The sequence below is a fragment of the Falco rusticolus genome, chromosome W (assembly GCF_015220075.1).
Source record: "Falco rusticolus isolate bFalRus1 chromosome W, bFalRus1.pri, whole genome shotgun sequence".
Taxonomy (NCBI): domain Eukaryota; kingdom Metazoa; phylum Chordata; class Aves; order Falconiformes; family Falconidae; genus Falco; species Falco rusticolus.
In genome coordinates, this window is record NC_051209.1 from 15,707,744 (window position 1) to 15,725,621 (window position 17,878).

General features: G+C 35.8%; 1 protein-coding gene across 5 annotated transcripts in view; it reads right to left on the bottom strand.

The window, feature by feature from the left end:
• PIK3C3 (phosphatidylinositol 3-kinase catalytic subunit type 3) overlaps positions 1-17,878 on the bottom strand; it is an 82,875-nt gene that overhangs the window by 36,081 nt on the left and 28,916 nt on the right. For 4 of the 5 annotated variants that reach the window (XM_037372220.1, XM_037372219.1, XM_037372222.1 and 1 more), the window contains 8 exons: positions 16,008-16,113; positions 15,063-15,179; positions 13,361-13,492; positions 11,610-11,738; positions 11,214-11,283; positions 10,478-10,542; positions 7,350-7,434; positions 6,179-6,253 (listed from right to left, as the gene is read on the bottom strand). In XM_037372220.1, coding sequence (XP_037228117.1) covers positions 6,179-6,253; positions 7,350-7,434; positions 10,478-10,542; positions 11,214-11,283; positions 11,610-11,738; positions 13,361-13,492; positions 15,063-15,179; positions 16,008-16,113 — 779 coding nt within the window. The remainder of the gene's footprint in view (positions 1-6,178; positions 6,254-7,349; positions 7,435-10,477; positions 10,543-11,213; positions 11,284-11,609; positions 11,739-13,360; positions 13,493-15,062; positions 15,180-16,007; positions 16,114-17,878) is intronic. The other variant, XM_037372221.1, reaches the window with a different exon arrangement.

Consider the following 17,878-nt stretch of genomic DNA (forward strand, 5'->3'; position numbering starts at 1 on the left):
TTTCTGATGCTGAAAGTGGCTCACTCCTCAAAGTCCGCAAGATTACACTGGCACGCTTTCAGGAAGCAGGAGCAAAATCTCTGCTGGAAAGACTTTTAATGGAGTGTCTCTTCAAAAACAGTGCCCTAATAATCACTCTCCACTCCTCAATTAAGCTACTTCACTGTGGAAAAAGCAAGAATCGAGGCATTTACTGACTGGAAGAGGACAAGATGTTTCCAGGCACATGCAATAACACAGCATACACAGAGAAAGTAATTTGTTCAAAACCTAAAAGCTAATACTCTTTTATATGTTTAAGTGCCCCCCTCCCCAATGTTGACTACATTTTTCTACTGAACACCTGGTTTTCTAACATATGGAATATAGAGGACAGGCCCTTGGAGAGTTCCGAGGAAATGGCATCAAACATGAAAACTTTCCCTGAGTAGCAGTCAGGGCATGAGGGATTTGAAAGTCCATCTGAGTTCCTTTCAGCCTTAAGAGTGATCTTTGATTAAATGAAGCACATACCTGAGGAGACTAAAAATTGGTATCTGGTGCTTGCAATAGCCAGTAACATCTAACTCTAGCCCAACAGGCTGACTTGTCCATCACTTTTACTGCTAATGCCTAGATTTTAATACAAGAGAACGTTCCCATATAGCAGCACAGAAGTTGTTTTATTTCACCAGAGAACTGTTAGGGAAAACTACTGAAAACCTGCACAGAACTCTGAAATCCTTAAACAAAATGCAGAACATAAGGCAAATCAGATGCAAGTAGTAAACCAATTTTAAGTCTGGTGGCAACCGTCTTTTAACAGGTAAGAAACTTCTACAAATTATTTCAAATGGACCTTTTCCCATGTTTGGGAAGAGGGGAAGAAAACCCCCAACCCAAACACAAAAACCTGCAGCACTGAATTATAATGTACTTTCTGTAAACTACAACTGCCACTAATTTTAACCTGGCCTGTAGAGAAGTAGAATTTAGTGACCATTTTAACTGGATTCTTATTTTAAAATTGAAGCAATAGGATAAAAATTTCTCTGATGAAAATGAGTGGATGGATGGGGTGGTTTCCTAGCTTCACAACAAATTGTAATGTTACCAAAATTTCTCCTTTGCTAACAGAGCACTGCCATGTTAAAAAAATCAGAACGCCTAATTTATTGACACCACTTGTAATCAGCTACACATTGTAAATTTTCTAAGATTGCACAAAAACGGAAGAAAGTAGCATGAAACATTAGGGACTTGAAAGATACAGGTTTTAAACTCAGTATGCAGCAAGAGCTGGAGGTAAAGTTTATCATCATCATCCATATAACAGATAAGCGCCCAGCTTGTACTAAGAACTGTAATTTTTCCCCCTCACACCTCAAGCTGTTCATTCTCAAAATACACTCCATGAAGGCATATAAGAAAAAAAAAGGTGATGTCAGGTAAGTATTGTTAAATGAGAAATACTGTTCAAGATACCTATGTAAGAAAATGTTTTAGCTGACCAACAGCTAGAAGTTTATATTATTTTTGGCAGGCATCACACAAATTAGAGTTGCAGAGAGAAATCTAAAGGGTAACAGTATGTGCTAAGGGTTTTTTTATTTATCTTTTTTTTAAAAAAGATGTTCCTTTATCAAGACCAGTAACGTTTAAAAACATACTTAAAAATTCCACTGCATTTTACATACTAAAGTAGTTTGCAACATTAATAATATTTATAAATACACTCATCTAAGCACTGATATAGCAGAAGGGTTTGTATCCTATACTTTTTCACTTTTGTCATCTTTCAACCTGCTTTGGGAGAGATGGTTTTAACTGCAAAGCACTGCAAGTACAAATACATGGTGTCATCTCACATATGGAACTATTCAGATCTTTGCTGTCTTACCTGCCAACCCTTTCTGAGACTGAAGAATAAATCAGATGTCAACTGCTGCACTTCACATTGAAGACAGACCATAGCTCTACCTCTAAGCATTACATGAGAAGACAGCCCACTTCTTTCACCTATCTACACATGATGCTAAAAGCAAATGTGGTTTTCAAGCCCTCAGTCTTTGACCTGCCCTCAGATATTAATAACCTAATTTTATCCAAGTAGCATTTTTTTCTACTGCTACAGCAGTTTCAGGTGTAGAGTTCAGATCAAAGTGCCTGTATTTAGGGAAACTATAACGAGGACTTCAATTTACATGTAGGTCCCCAAAGGTTACTGAAAGATTCATCTGGCCAGTCACTAAGATGAGCATTAGTTGGTCACACACACACATGCAGTGCTGCTCAAGAATGCCTTTTCAACATCTAGGATATCCTAAAATATCTACACACAGCCTGCAAATATGACAGGACCTTTACGAAACCTCTGTCTGCTGATAAAGCAAGTTATTAAGATATCTCAAAATGGGACAGGAGACTTCACTTGTCTATCATAACTCAAACACTACCTAAGCTTGACTGTACTGATTGTCCTAAGACTTTAAAAGGCCTAGCAATCATGAAGACATCCATGCCAGGTGTAAGATAAGTAGCTAAATCACAACTCTACAGTCAAAACCAGTGGAACAAATGAGAGTAGTTTCAAAGGAAGACATGATGTTACTAACGTAACACATATTACACTAAAGTTAACTGGACATGTAAGTGGACATGCTGCAACTTGTGTATCACAATCCAGCTTCACAATGACCCAGCTCTTCCTTCCAAGGCAACAAAGGGCACATTAGCTGGTAAGTCAGATGCTGGTATTTATATACATATCGGTCTGTAATTCTACAGCAAGGCACTGATGTTACTTAAAGCTGAGTATTCAGCTGCCAGTGTCTTGTTATTTACAAGTCACAGTAATACCTGCTCTTAATAATTTGGAAACTAGAAATTAAAACTTAGCAATTGATAACATTTTTCATCTCCAAGAGAAGTAGGAAGTTGAAAGTTCTCAGAGAAAACAAATATTCCTGTCATGCAACAGCAACTATATAATGTGACCTTCAGGGTACAAGCTAATGCACATTTGTGAAACAGATGCAAGCGTACTTGTAAGTTTTAACAGCACTCACAGATTAGGGATGTTTTGACAGAAGGTTCCCTATATTCCTTTCCAAGCAAACTTCTGCAGCTGTCCTTTAAGTATAATGGGACAGCATTTAAAAATCTGAAAGCCTAGGTATCTTGTTTAAGATGACTTAAAGGCAGTCACCCTACTTCCAGAACTACAGGCATAAAACAGTCACGAAAGACAACAGAAATTACTTGACCCGACATGCTCATCCTATAGGGCAAAAAAATACATTTCTAACACTGAATGGGAAACAATTTGGTTTTAAGAACTTCAATATCTATTAATATTTAAATTACACCATATCTATTATAAACAGACATCTGTATATTAGAAGATAATGCAATAATTCTATAGGAAGAAGTGCAACATACATGTGGCTACATCCACCAAGCTAAAAAGTAGAGCCAAAAAAGGTAACCATATGTTATTGCCATATACATCCAAGAAAAGTATGTGAATCCACTGCTGGTACTCAGCATTCTTTACCCTGTTGGAAAGCTTCAATTCATTAAATAATTATCATCAAGAAAGGATGCATATACGGCCATGCAATTTTGAAGAAAGGTACATATAGCTTCCATTCTTCAACAGAAGAATTAAGTTAGCTTTTTCCAACTTTAAGTCTAAGGGATTCTTAGTAGCAAGAAACAAGCATTTTTAGTAAGCCTTTGTTGTACGTGGAACCTAAGAATTTCTCTTGGTAGCTCAAAAAGATCTCACTCTGTATGTGACAGAGCATAGGTAGCAGATGAAAACAGTTTCAGAAACTACCGTAGATCTGCACTGCCCTCTGCTGTACTGTTTAAATTCTTCCACCAAGCCAAACCACCACTGTGCTGTTACTTTTTAACAGAAAGGTAAGATGTATTTTATCCCACAAGAAAACACCAAAATACTACTACTCTAACCATGCAAGCAGTGCCTGCTAGTGAAAAATTTATACCTCTCACCTTAGACAAATGACAGACAAGGCAGACGAAAAATCAAGACAGATTTTTAAATGACCATTTATACACTTCCAACCAGGTAAGGAAAAATACGCTGGCTTTAGTTGCTCCCCCACGCACTTAGAGCGAGACCTTTTACTCTAACCAAGGCCCAATAGTTAAATTTTCTAGCCTTTCATACAGAGCATGCTGGTTCAAACTTATAAATGCTTCAGCCTTACCTGTAAACTTCCACATGGAAGCCTTGCACATGGATATTAAAAATTACTTTTTTATTTACATGTTTCCATTTAATTTACATGTATTCTGTTTACATGTTTCTATTTAATAAACATTTCACTATTATCAACACTTAGCCACAACTCCTAACTCTTCATCATTATGTAATGAAGATATTCAAGGAATCAAACTCCTGTGGGAAGCTGTAGCTCAAAAGCAACCAAGCAAATGAACCAAAACAACACACAAAACCACCAAAAGTTTTCTCCTCCACAAGGTATGTTTTTCTTTGTTGAAACTGTGAAGTTCATGCAGCTACATACAAATTAATTTTCAAGTAAAACACTTGAACTTCCCTCCACCCCAAGCCATTGATTTTAATAGTTGAAGTAGCTTAATTTTCAAATCCTTCACTTCCTCTGGTAGAGAAATCTTCTATTAATTTACCATTAGAGTTATTCACTCTACTTGGTCTATTACTGAATCTGTAAAGAGGGCAACAAAAAAATATTTAAAAAGTTAGAACAAGTTAAGGAGTGTCAGAATGCATATTGCTATTTTGAACTTTCAAGATACATGGGTTCTGCTGCAAATTAAAGGATGTACTTGATTAAACAGTAACTTCTACTTTCTCTCCTGCAGTTCTGAATTTGTATTGAGCAGGACACTAAAGAGCCTGTTTCCTTCTTTGTGTTTAAAAAGGCTTAAATATCTATCTATCTATCTAAAATCTCAATTGGAGCTAAACAGTCCAGCCAGCTCAGTTAGACTGATGATGAAACACTTGGATTTTTGTGTAAAGTGGTTTGTTTTCATCAAGAACACAAGATTCTTAGGGAATAGAAAATGCTTAAGTGAATCCTACTGACAGGCCTCACTTGACATTCCCACTTCTGGGACATAACACGTACATTTCTTAGAAAAACATACAGACCTGGACAACTCACAGAACGATTTTGATTAAAAGAAAGTCAAATTTCAGACAAGAATTCACATGGACAACTCAGTGAAGTCATCAAGATAATAGCTAATTCCATACGACTACTGATAATACTTGTCTAACCACCTACTGTATTTGGAATAGCATACATTAAAAAAGCAGAATTATTTGGCAACTATTAAAATATAACTGGCATCTAATTATTAGACCTTGAATTTGCTTTCTGATAGCATGTTAAAAAAAGCTACTGAACAGGAATGTAACAATTTAATGAAAATTAAATGGCCTGGTAAGAACAATTAGGATACCTGGGGTTGGGGTCATTTTACAAATACTTCTTAATGCATCCTTTTTTTAAAGCTTTGGACCAAGATTTCTGAAAAAAAAGTAACTATTATTTTATCCAAGTTTAAGATAACAATGAAATCTCTCTTGATCTTAGGTAAAGGCAGTCAAATTCTACCATATACTGGGCCCATAGTACTTTCAAAAGAGGTAGCATCACTCAAGAAAATTTTTGCGTTTAACAAAATAAAAACTTACACATCCAGTTTTCAAATGGAAAAAAATGTGACAGTAGAACACAGGCCTTTCAAATAAGCCAGCTGAAAACTATACAAAACCCCCAGTATTTATAAACATGTCTGTGTTGAGGTTAAGTTGAATTTATGCTACCTGCAGAAACATAAAAGTCTCTTAAACTGACACCAAAACTACATCAGATACACATTATATCTTGTATACTAATGTGTTTAGAGAGCAATTAGTCATTAGTCTACTTGTTCTTATTCTTTGACTGCAACCTCACCCTAATTTAAAACAGTTTAATAGCTTAAACCTAAACTTTGATTTACCGCATCAAATATTACCTTAGATGAAACAATGTAACTTTACATTTAAAAATATATTCTAATCTACAATACTCAAGTGGGTTATAGTCAAAAGGAAATGGAGCAAAACAGTACCGACACATTAGAAATTAATCAACTGCTGTTATAAAATTACACTACTAAAAAGAATTACCTGTTTTTGTTAGCAAAAGATTATCCAGATGTCTATCTCCAACTCCAAGGATGTAAGTAATTACACAATAACCAGCTGTAACAAGTAAATTATAAACATGAATATAAGCACCTTTCCTGGAGAGCAACAAGTTCCACACAATTAACAGCCGCCTTATCTTAGTTCTTGTTCACTAGTAATAAATATACCATGCAAACTGGGAGCAGAGGTGGTACTGATGAAGAATAATCCACATTATCAGTACTATGAAGAACATTTAAATGAACAAATTAAAACTCTGAAATTTATTCAGTACTACATAGATTTTAATTTCTTACCACACAATTACACGCCTAACACTAAAAGCCTAAATTCGTTCAATATTAGGATTAAGATACTTCAAAGGAAGATGAAGTGTTCTGAGTAAAATGAGCATAACCATTTTGCACTGAAGTATTTTAGACACCTGTAAAACAAGCATTAGACATTGATACAAATCTGAATGCATATTATCAGCAGTATTCACAAACTCAGCAGTAAGCCAGGCAGTATTGAACTTTTTAAATTGTCACTTTCACCCTCTAACCAGATAACCAGAACAGCGTGAATCAGTTCTAAAGTATGTGGCATCAGAAAGAGAAGGGGAAAAGAAAAGATACTGTGAAGCGAAAACCTTTTTTTTTTTTTAATTATTATTATTTTTTAGAATGGAAAAGTGGTATTTCAATACTGCTGTCATTTTACTGAACAAGAACTACACTACCACGTTTTCTTGTCATCCAAATGGAACACTGGGCTGCATGTAGCCTCATCCCCAGAGAACCCAATGTTTTAAAAAGAAATGGAAATTTTCTACCTTAAATACAGATGATTTATTATTATACAAATGCCTTACATCTCCCTGCATTATAAAGATCCTAACTCATGATGTGGAGGGGACAGAGGTAAGATTATTGCTAGAAAGCAAAAAGTATTTAACTTCCAGTCTCCTTTAAGGAGAACAAAAAGAGCACTGAGGAGATGAACTGTGTATGACATGCCAAGCTTAAAACTATTCACAGGGATTCTGACAGGAAGTACATGCATAGTGCCCTATCTGCAGTCATCTGAACTGAAAATGTCTTAATACCTCATCAGCCCTGTCCTATATACCTTCAGATAATAAGTTACCAGCTGTAAGCCTGTAACTTACCGCAGCTCTTAACGTATGTGTCCATCACCTCTGCACTTATTCCATGAGGGCCAGTCTCACTAGGTGCATGTTTTCTGAAGAAGTTCTGCAGGGGAAGTCATTAACATAGTTATTCCACATGACCTGAAACAAGATCTTTAGAACTGGTAGAAAAGAAGATTTATGTCAAGACCACAAATGGCCATTATTACAATCTGTTAAACTAGCAACTCCTCCCAAAAAACCCAGGAAAATATAATTTAATTTTATATTGCTTTTATCTATTTTACCTTAATCATCTCATTCTTATACGCAAAAGAAACAGATCTGAAGTTCAAACTGAAAAGCAGTTTATTTTATTAACAGTTTCAGAAAATTAATAATGCATTGAAAAGTTATTAATTAATGAGTACAAATAGTTCCACAGGAAACTGTTCAGTCCAGATCATGCAAAACTAAAACAGGCCTAACAGTCTAGATTAGTAACTAAATCTGGGACACGCATTCTTGTAAGGTTTATCATTGTTACAGGTCTCCCTATTCCACAATATAACTGAGTGCTACTGAGTTTAAAATGAAAATCTAAGTCATCAAATGGAACCTTCACATTTTCTATGTAATGTGGACAGGGCTAAAACAGTCCTTCCCACTACTCAGAAGGAAACTGTTTTTGTCTTGACTGAGACAAAAGATAGCTAAATTGAATCCAAGATAGCACAAGTTTCTTCCAGTAAGCAAACACAAATTTAAGCAAGCACTGTAAGAGGAGCTTTGTAGGCATCTGGATGACATATGACTAAAATCATGACAAAATGAAAGGAGTCTTAATAAAAGAGGAGTGGTACTGAAGGAAAGTATCTGCAGGCTGTTTAAGAAAGTTTTGCTAGAAAAGCAGTCCTGTTGTAATGTGTATCATAGTTTTAAGACCTAGAGGAAGCTTTAATTATCTCTGCTTACACAGAAACAAGCCCTTCTGAGATGTTAGAAAAAGCTGACAGGGTAGAAAGATTCCGTTAAATGAAATCCCTAAGCAAAACGTGGACGGGAATTTTTAACTGGTTAACAGGATACTAGAGAGGTGTATTTCAGTGCTCCAAAATTTTACATGGTGTATGTAAAAACAAACAACAAAACTGCACTCAAAACCAAAACCAACAGAAAAACACAGACTTCAGACCATCCAAACACTAAACTGCAGAGTGTGGAACAGAAACACCTCCAAAACATGAACTGTAATTTCAAGACTGTTGATAGCAGGTAACACTTTTTATTCCCTGCACATCTGTATTATCAGCCAGTACTAGATTATTTGCTTTAAATCTTTTCAGAAGTGAAACATTTTTTCATGTTTATATACAGTGTTCATCTTTATTACAACAGCTGCGACACCCAAGATGAACATTTACAAAAAGAATAAACCAAACTTTCACACACCTAAAAACATTCATTCAGTTTTGTCCTTGCTTCAACTAGGATAGCTCATTTTCTTACCAGTAGCAGATACACTACTGTGGTTTTGAATTTAGGATGAGAATAACGTTCATAACACTGATGTTTTAGTATAAATACTATACAGCAACGACTAAGTCAAGGACTTTTCAACTTCTCATGTCCTACCAAGAAAGTAGGCAGGGGGTGCACAAGAAGCTGGGAGGGGACACAGCTGGGACAGCTGACCCCAACTGACCACAGGGATATTCTGTACCATAAGATGTCACACTCAGCATATAAAGCTGGGGGAACGAGGAGGAAGGGGATAACGGCAACATTCAGAGTTAGGGAGTTTTGTCTTCCCAAGTAACCTACAATGCCTATCTATTTTATCATGCTTTGGTACAGGAAATCAGAGCTCTATAATGTATTTTGCTATTGATCTGTGAAGTAATGTCAGATCACATTCTTTGGCATCTTGTCTGTCTAGATTAGCATTTTTCACAGGAAGAATTGTTCCTTATGCCTGCACAGCGAGTAAAACAGCAGGCACCTATTTCAGCTTAGAATATGATATTATAAATAACTGCAAAATGACAATTTCACAAGCAACACTACATGTATTACTTTATAAAAACATGTAATGGACTAGAATATAAACAGTACATTTCCAAGTTTACAAAGGACTTCCAAGAAAACACTTTCTAAACTGTGATTACTGAATGTGTACATGTACCTTATCACTCCCTTTATGGAATGGGAAGCTCAAAAAAATCTTATGCAGCTTGATGCTGGTCATTGTCTGATAATGATAAGAAGATAAGCACTTGATATGCTTATTTGTTAAACAAATGATAATGTCAAATACTGAGTATTTTTTAATCTATGTATTTTTAATATATGTAGTTTATAGTAGCTGGGAGCTCTTTGCTTTGGCTCCCTGCTACTGAGCTATGAACAATGCAAGTGTGCAGTGTAAACTACAAAAAAAGGGAAAAAAGTACTGTGACAAATTGAATCCAACATAAACATGCTGTGTTTTCACTTAAAAACTTATTAGTTATATGTAGTTAGATAACAACATTCCAAGATGTATATCAACCAGCTGAGCTCTGCCTCACAGCTTGTGTGTTGTGCTTGAAACTAGCATGAATTTTATGTGCCACTACTCAATTACATGTCCCTACTCAATTCCATGACAGTTACAGAAAATTTGCTAAAGTAAAAAAACAAAACAAAACAAAACCCTACACAGTATCTATACATCCACCATGGCAGGGAAACAGACTTCAGAAAGTATATGAACAAACTATTAAGCTGTTCCATCAAAAAAATATCAGTAAGACATACTTGGACAAGGTATCTAGGCAAAACTACTGAATGAATGACAGAAACACTTTAAAACAAAACCCTACAGAAAAGTGTCATGCACCCTCCATTCATCGTTACAGCAAAGCCAGATGTTCAATAGCACAACTAAAATTACACTTTAATTATTTAAACAGTATTGGTTTTAGGACATGAAATACTTGTGGTGATTTAAGTGTATTTTTTTAAAGCAAAAAATCTGCTGTGAATGTTTCAAGACACAATTTGTCTTCTAACAGATACAAAATTCAGCTGAGAGACTAAAGACTTTTGTAGGAGATCTAAGCCTGCAAATTATACTGTTTTTTTATACTAATCACTAGAAGACTTAAAAATCCCCCATCACATACCTGTATACTTTCTTCTGTAGCAAGAACTTCTGCAACTGGTACTGACTGAATAAACTGCATGAAGCCTGTGACAGAAAACAACCAAAAATAGTCTCCAATGCATACAGCTTTCAAGGCACTCTGTAACACATGTTTATTAAAGGACAATGCTAATACACAGTTTCAATCAATTGCTTCTCAGCAAAGAAACACCAAACATGTTTTGCCCCAATTTTCTGCCTTCAGTAGTTTTAAACCAACTTGTCATTAACACCAAACTAGCTTGCAAAAGGTCTGTTGTTCCAAGTCTTCATGAGAAGAGAAAGAAAATCAGTGGCTTTCTAAATAGTTGTCCAGAATGTACCTAAAAGCAAAGACAAGTCTGATTTTGTTTTGTCTTGTTCTTTTCCCCCCCACTTCATACAAAGATCTATAAATAGGAGTGTTGTAAGCTATTTGTCCAAGATTACACCACAAGCTAGCAGCAAAGATAAGACTATGATTTTCACATAGTCCAAAATGCAGACCAGGATTCTTTTAATTAAGATAGTTGAGTCACCTGTGCAATACTGTAGTCACTCAGGTCACTCCATGACTTGTATTACAATATTTACTTACACATTTGAGCTCCTTTTTAGAATGCTATATGTAAGCAAAAAACCTCTGATGAAAACAGACTGTGTCACAACACAGTCTATGAAGAGAGGGGGAAGATTCCTCCCATTGCTGTAGTTTTAGGAAACAGAAGTATTCATACCATGTTTTGTACTAGTTGCCAGCACTTTATAGGGCGTCAGCTTCAAATCCAGATTCTCTTTTCTTAACAGCTGGGGGGAAAACAACAACACAAAAAGTAAAAATGAATGCAACAAAAAGGCAGCTTCTATTCCAAAAAGCAGTTTGTGTTGGATGTTGATCTCCACTGTTCTTCACTGAAATTAGTAATGAGTGAAAGCCTGTTTGTCAATTTATTTACATCTATGCAGGATCATTGCATGTCTATAAAGAAAAGAAAAAAAGCCAACTAAGATTTGAGAATTCTTAAATGTATTAGAAACATAGGATGCAGTAACAGTTTTTAACAGCCTTGCTCTAGACAAGGAAAAAAAATCAAGAACACAGAGGGACAAGGACATGAATTAACAATTCTCACCTTATCCATGAGTGAAATAATCTGAAGAATAAGTTGATCTTGACGCAAATCATCACCATGCTTAAAAATTACAGGATATTTGCCTCCATCTTCTGTCTTGAAGAATAACTGAGCGGGCATTAAGGCACTCTGGAAAAGGAAACTTACTCTACTAAACCGGTTCACAGTAACATTCGTATTAAGATGTTTCTACAGCAGAGTTCTAAAATACAAATCTTTGTTTACTGCACTGTAGATCAGAAGTGAATTAAGCAAGTATCAGGTCACAGGATACTTGTATCAAAGCCAGTTACAAAAAGATTTAGACTAGTCCCATCTGAATACCACCAGTGTCAGTGATCACCAGAACTCGTTTCCGTGTTCTTCAAGTTTGGTAGCAAAGAAGCAATTCTGAAGCTTATAAAAGAAGCTACTCAGTGTCTAGGACTGAACAGTTAGAACATACCACTTCCAGCTACCTAAATGTGATGTAGGCATACTTTTTAAAAAAATACCTTAGAGTCTTCCCTCTTTTTTCTTTTTTAGCAAGGAATGTGAAGGATACTTCCCCCACTCCCCACGCTCCCCCCATCCTCAGCAGCAGAAGAGGAAAGGATATAAATATTCAAGTTTTGTGTGTACGCATGTAATTCCAATCAACATAGAAGCACTATGCAAAAGGTCACAACAAAACAAATTTAAACTGACCAGATCAAAAAGAGACACAATTATAGAATAAACATCAAAGAAATGCTAGGGGCAAGACATCTTAAACAACTAATTGCTTCCTTAATCTATTTAGTAAAAGCAAAAATGCCTTTTTACATTGTTTGTTAAGAAAGCCAATTTAATTGCCTGCAATTTCTCTGCATAAAATGGGTTGAAGGAAATCAATTACCTGAATGAATGATTTCATCTACTGCAACTGACCAAGTCACTTCCCTCAAAACCAAATCAACAACAACAACAAAAAAAAGCAATGATACAGAGTTTGGTATTTGAGCAGTTACATTAGATTTTCACATGCAGTGAATGTTTCAAGTCAAGGTATTATTCTTGGTAGGAAATAGTTAGGTTTTGTTCCAGCAGTCTTTTTGTCAACATTCTTCCCCCAACCCTTAAATTACATTCCTGCTAAAAGCTGACTGACATTTGCAAAACCTTGTTTTCATGACAAGATCTTTCCAATGTTGCCTCCAACCTGAGGTGCAAGACCATGCAACTGAAAAAGTGTACTCTTCAAAGAGACTAACTGGTATATAAAGAAGCAAGCCAAAGCTGAAAAACCAAGAGATGTTATGATAGAAGACTACGCAAAAAAAGTTCATCTCTGATTTTAAGTAAATACAAATTATATCACAGTCAACAAGTAGCCTGTCACAGTTTGACCATACTGGGCATAATAAATTTATGACCTAGTAGAGGTGACGGATTAACACTGGTCATCACAGCAGCTTGCACATTTTTTAACTGGCAGAGGATGCCTACTAGATACAGGCCTGACTTGTAAAGCACATTTTGGCCATCTTAAAATTACATCACAGTCACCTATGAGTTGAAAGTAAATTTATGAAGAGGTCCTACATCACTAGATACTGGCAATAACTTACATTCCAAGTAGAAAAGGAAGCAAAATAACCCCAGCCTTTTCAACAGTATGTTGACTGTTTATTAGCCTCAACTATATCAGCCCCTTTAAATCTTTCAGTTGATTATTTTAAGCTTAGCACTCATAAAATGTGTATTTCAGCTGTTCAGAAGATGTCATTTACCTTGAAGAGTGTGGCTTTTTCAGGGATTATCCCTTTAATTTTCACCTGTGGTTCCAGAGGAAGTGGAATAAGTTCCATATCTGCTAAATTCATCTTTTCATTATCTGCTAACAATGCCTGAAGCCTCTCATTCTGAAAGAATAAAAACTTATTTAAAACACCAAACAAACCACCTACTAGGCATATAGCAACAGTTGAAAAGTCTCTTAACAAAAGACGTATTAATAATAAGTATCCAATTTATTCAATTCTTTACTCTTCCAAAGAATCAAGGTTTTGCTCTTAGAATCCAGTGAAATCAAAATTTCTCTTTATGCAGTAACCTGAATAAGGAAGCACATATTCCACCTAGTATGAGTATATTCAAGCAATTTTATAAGTGCCAGGTGTAAGTCTTACAAAAATTTATTTCTAAATTGCCTGCACAAGTGGCAGAATTACGTTTTCCATACTAGTATCAAATGTTAGCTCTGTTTCAGAAACTTGATTCAAGTCTTTTATCTCTGATCCTTTATAATCCCTGAACTGAAGGAAATCCCCTACCACCAATGAACCAAATTGCCAACAGCTTGCACAGGTCTGATTTCAGGGCTTCCTCTACATTCCTACATCTGTAGTTACCAGAAACACAATACCAGTCAATTTTCTAGTACTTTACACTTGATATCCTACATAATAAATGTTGAACACATAAAAGTCTCTCGTCTTTTCTCCTACTGAATGTAAGAGGCATAAACTCACAGCAAGGTAGCCCACTACTGCTAGTAATAGTTCTAGCAGTCAATTGCTGCTAGCTAGATTTTAATCCCAAAATGAAAGCCATGCAGTCCTTAGTTTTACAGAAATATCATAGCAGATACAAAAATATGTATGACACAACGCTAACAATGTGTTGTGCAAGCAGGAAATATACTCTTGTGAATTGAAAAACCCTCCTCCCCTTTTAGTGATTATACCTTTTTACTGATATATAGAACATTCACAAAATCTCATAAAAATTATGCAACACTGAAGCTTCATTTTCCTGCGCAAATATACCCCCCCCCTCCCCCGATTTAAAGAAAGAAGGTGACAAAAGCCATTACATTGAAAAATCCATGTTTGAAAATACTGATGTGTGTCAGAGGAAAATACATGAACAGAAATCCCCTTTGGCGTTCTTGCTTTCTCCGCATACCCATCTGTCAAGTTCACCTAAAATATCCTAAGGACAAAGCTTTTTAAAATGCACCCATGATGGAAATAATTTTCCTGAACATGCAACAGAAGGCAAAGTTCTGCTAAACACATACCTTATAAAAGAACAGTTTTGTTGTGCTTGCAAAAAATGAAATGTTGCTGCTAGTCAAACTTCATTATCTACCCTGGCTTAATTCTCACACCATAATGACCTCTGCTACCTTCCTATGTCGCCCACAACTTAGTCACTGTTACATCATCAACTATTCTTATATCTTCTTTTTGTGAAAATATTGCAAGATTTTTCTCAATGGTCTCTTCTGTTTATCATCTACAACCTTTCAGAACACCTTGGAACTTTGACCCATCTAAACTCTTCCGAAGTTTGTTTAGACTTGGCTAAAATTATTACAGAACAGATAGACATCTGTTATAAGTCTCAGTGCTAAGAACTTTTAGTGAAAAACTAACATTCCTATTGTCAAATTCTAGCTAGAGATAAGTTTCCCAATCCTTTAGTTACCTTTTTCTTACGGTTCCCACTTTCACGCTGCACTGCTTTCATTACGTGAACCAGCCGATCTACAAATGTCTGCTGGGCTGCCAACAATGAACGCATAACTCTGACAGACTTATCACCCTAAATGAATTAAAAGAAACAGAATTAGTTCTTTGTTCTGTAATTATTTTACCTAGAAATTATTCCTTTATGCTTAGACCTTTGGGCTTCTAAGAGGTAAGTGAATAATGATCAATTTCCTGTCAATTTGAAAGGTATTTTCTGTAAAATGCTATCAGAATCACTGTAGCTGGCAATCAATTATCTGACCTACCAGTACACTTCAATTTGCATCAACAATTTCAGTGAGGAACAGTCATGCATGACAAACCTATTCACACAGCCAAAATAAGTTAGTAAGGATAAGCACAAGAAATATTCTTATTAAGCATAAGAGTCATATTTGAATAACATACCTAAACTCAGAATTAATACAGTGTGAGATACACGAAAATCAGGAAAGACTGTACATCTGCTACAAGTTAGAGCTTGCAATACACGTTTTCTGGTGGTTTTTTTTTTCCTGCTGCTCTAGCACCCTCTGCTGCCGATAAACAGAACCGCACTTTTTGTGAACCCAGAAGATAGGTCTCGTCTCAATTTTTACCGTAAGGACAAGTACTTCCAATAAAGAAATAGTAAATAAAAAAGACTCCGTACACAAGGCAGATAATTTTAGGTCCTGCATGTTACAACCAGGAACAAGCAATAAAACAAGAGAAAAGTTCTCAATACTTGTTTTCTTTTTCAGTAATTTCTCTGGTTTACTACAAACTCAAATTCAAGCAGTAGAAGCTTTCAAATTTCAATACATAGGACAGAAAAAGCTGTCATCCTCCTACACACCTGTGCCTTTTTAAAGAATTACTATCCCAAACCACTATGTATTTCCTTGCATACAGGCATTACCTTCAGCAAAGCCTGACTAAATCTTCTCATCACATTTAAGTACATTTCGTGAGTCTTTGGGTCCCTCTGCTGAGTGTCTTGGTCTTCACACTCCACTATTACATACCTGCAGAATAAAAACAAACCAAGCTATGCTGTATCCCGGTGCTACACAGTTTGAGTGAGATACATTAGCCCTGTATTAAAGGCCTGGAACTAAAAGTCCCTCTTTGAATAGATCTGTATCTCAACCAACAGGTGAACTCTCAAAAATTGCAGTCACCAATTCCCACCTGGATCAGGAGAGCCTGTCAAAGTTTCTGAGGTCTTTCACTTACAGTGAAGTGGCATCCCTCAAACAGGACAAGTCAGAAGTCTAAATCACAAGAACAAACTCCAACCCAGCAGTACACGTGGGAGGAGCAGGCATTCCACTGTGCTACTACCTCCTACATAATGCAGTGGCTGCAAACTTGCTATTCAAGAATACTTGTAAAAACAAGAAGAGTCTCTTCCCACCTGCTCCCTGTTTTACCATTAGCAATGGTGGAAGAGACAATATTGGTCCTGAAGTAGTTCTGCAAAGTCTACATCCCAAAATAATTTTTCATTTCTAAAATTATGATTTGGGCATGACATTTAAACAGTACAATTCGGGACAGTTATACTGAAAATTTATTTTGATATGATAAGCAGTTGTTTGGAATGCTTTTGTGCTTATTTCTACACACAGTCAAATAAAAAGCAGCTATCCACAGAGGGCTGTCTTTCTGTTGATCAATGTATCTCCTATTACTACCCAGAAAAAAACAAATAAACCCACTATATAAAAAAAAAAGTAAGAAATTAGCAAGTCAAGTTGATTCTCAAACACTGTATTTAGATTCAGAAGTGACTACATATTCAAACACACAGACTTGGACTTTATGCTGACAGCTAGAATTACCCCTTCTCTTCTGTAGAATCTCTTCACAACTAAATGATTATGGGACAAGACTAGAGGTCTATCATTTGCAGCTGATCAAATTTGACTAGCCTTATTTATAAATAACTTTAAGTTATAAATATATATAAATGGTCTTGTTTATAAGTAACATACTATAAATTAAAATAAGGCACATGTAACATGCCATGACACTTATATCAATGATTCTATAACTAAAGATTACTTCTAGGACTTTGTTAATATATTGTTCTACACTGTTCCCTCATTAAAATGACAAAATTAGATTGCAGTAATGTGTGTATAAAAATAAGTCCATATTTACAAAATTTGTGCACCAAAACTTCAAGGAAAACAGGAAGTAATGAATGGAAACATGCCATTTTCATCTTCATTTGTTAAAAAGCCCTAGATAAGTTTCTCCGAGCTATCTTGCAACAAAGGAGTAAGAGTAATGCCTCATACTTGGGATACGTGTCTCATACATGCAAAGAGACAGAAAAAGCAGCAGCACTGACTTCTGTAGCCACTGTTACAGTATAAGGATAGGAGAGCTTTACAGTGACATGGGACTGAGCAGAAGGTTTGATTTTCAAGGGTTATTGGACTTTTTCCATTGATTATTTTAGGTGCATGCTGTGTCCGGATAGTTGAAACAAGCAATCGATCAGCAGTCAAGAGGATTTATGGGTACGTCAGCTCAAACAGTGGCTGCAACATTTGTATTTTGTCACTGAGAAATTGAGATGTCTGTAAAGAAAAAGAATAAATTGACTGGGGGTTTTCGTTTGGTGGGGTTTTTGTTATTTATTTTTGGTTGCTTTGTCTGTGGTGTTTTTTAAGGTATAAGACAAAAACTTCTGGATGTTTGAACTTTCTATAGACTGAATGCCTGAGATGTTGCCGAAATAGAAGTGCACAGTTTCTATCAATGTGATAGAAATAAGCT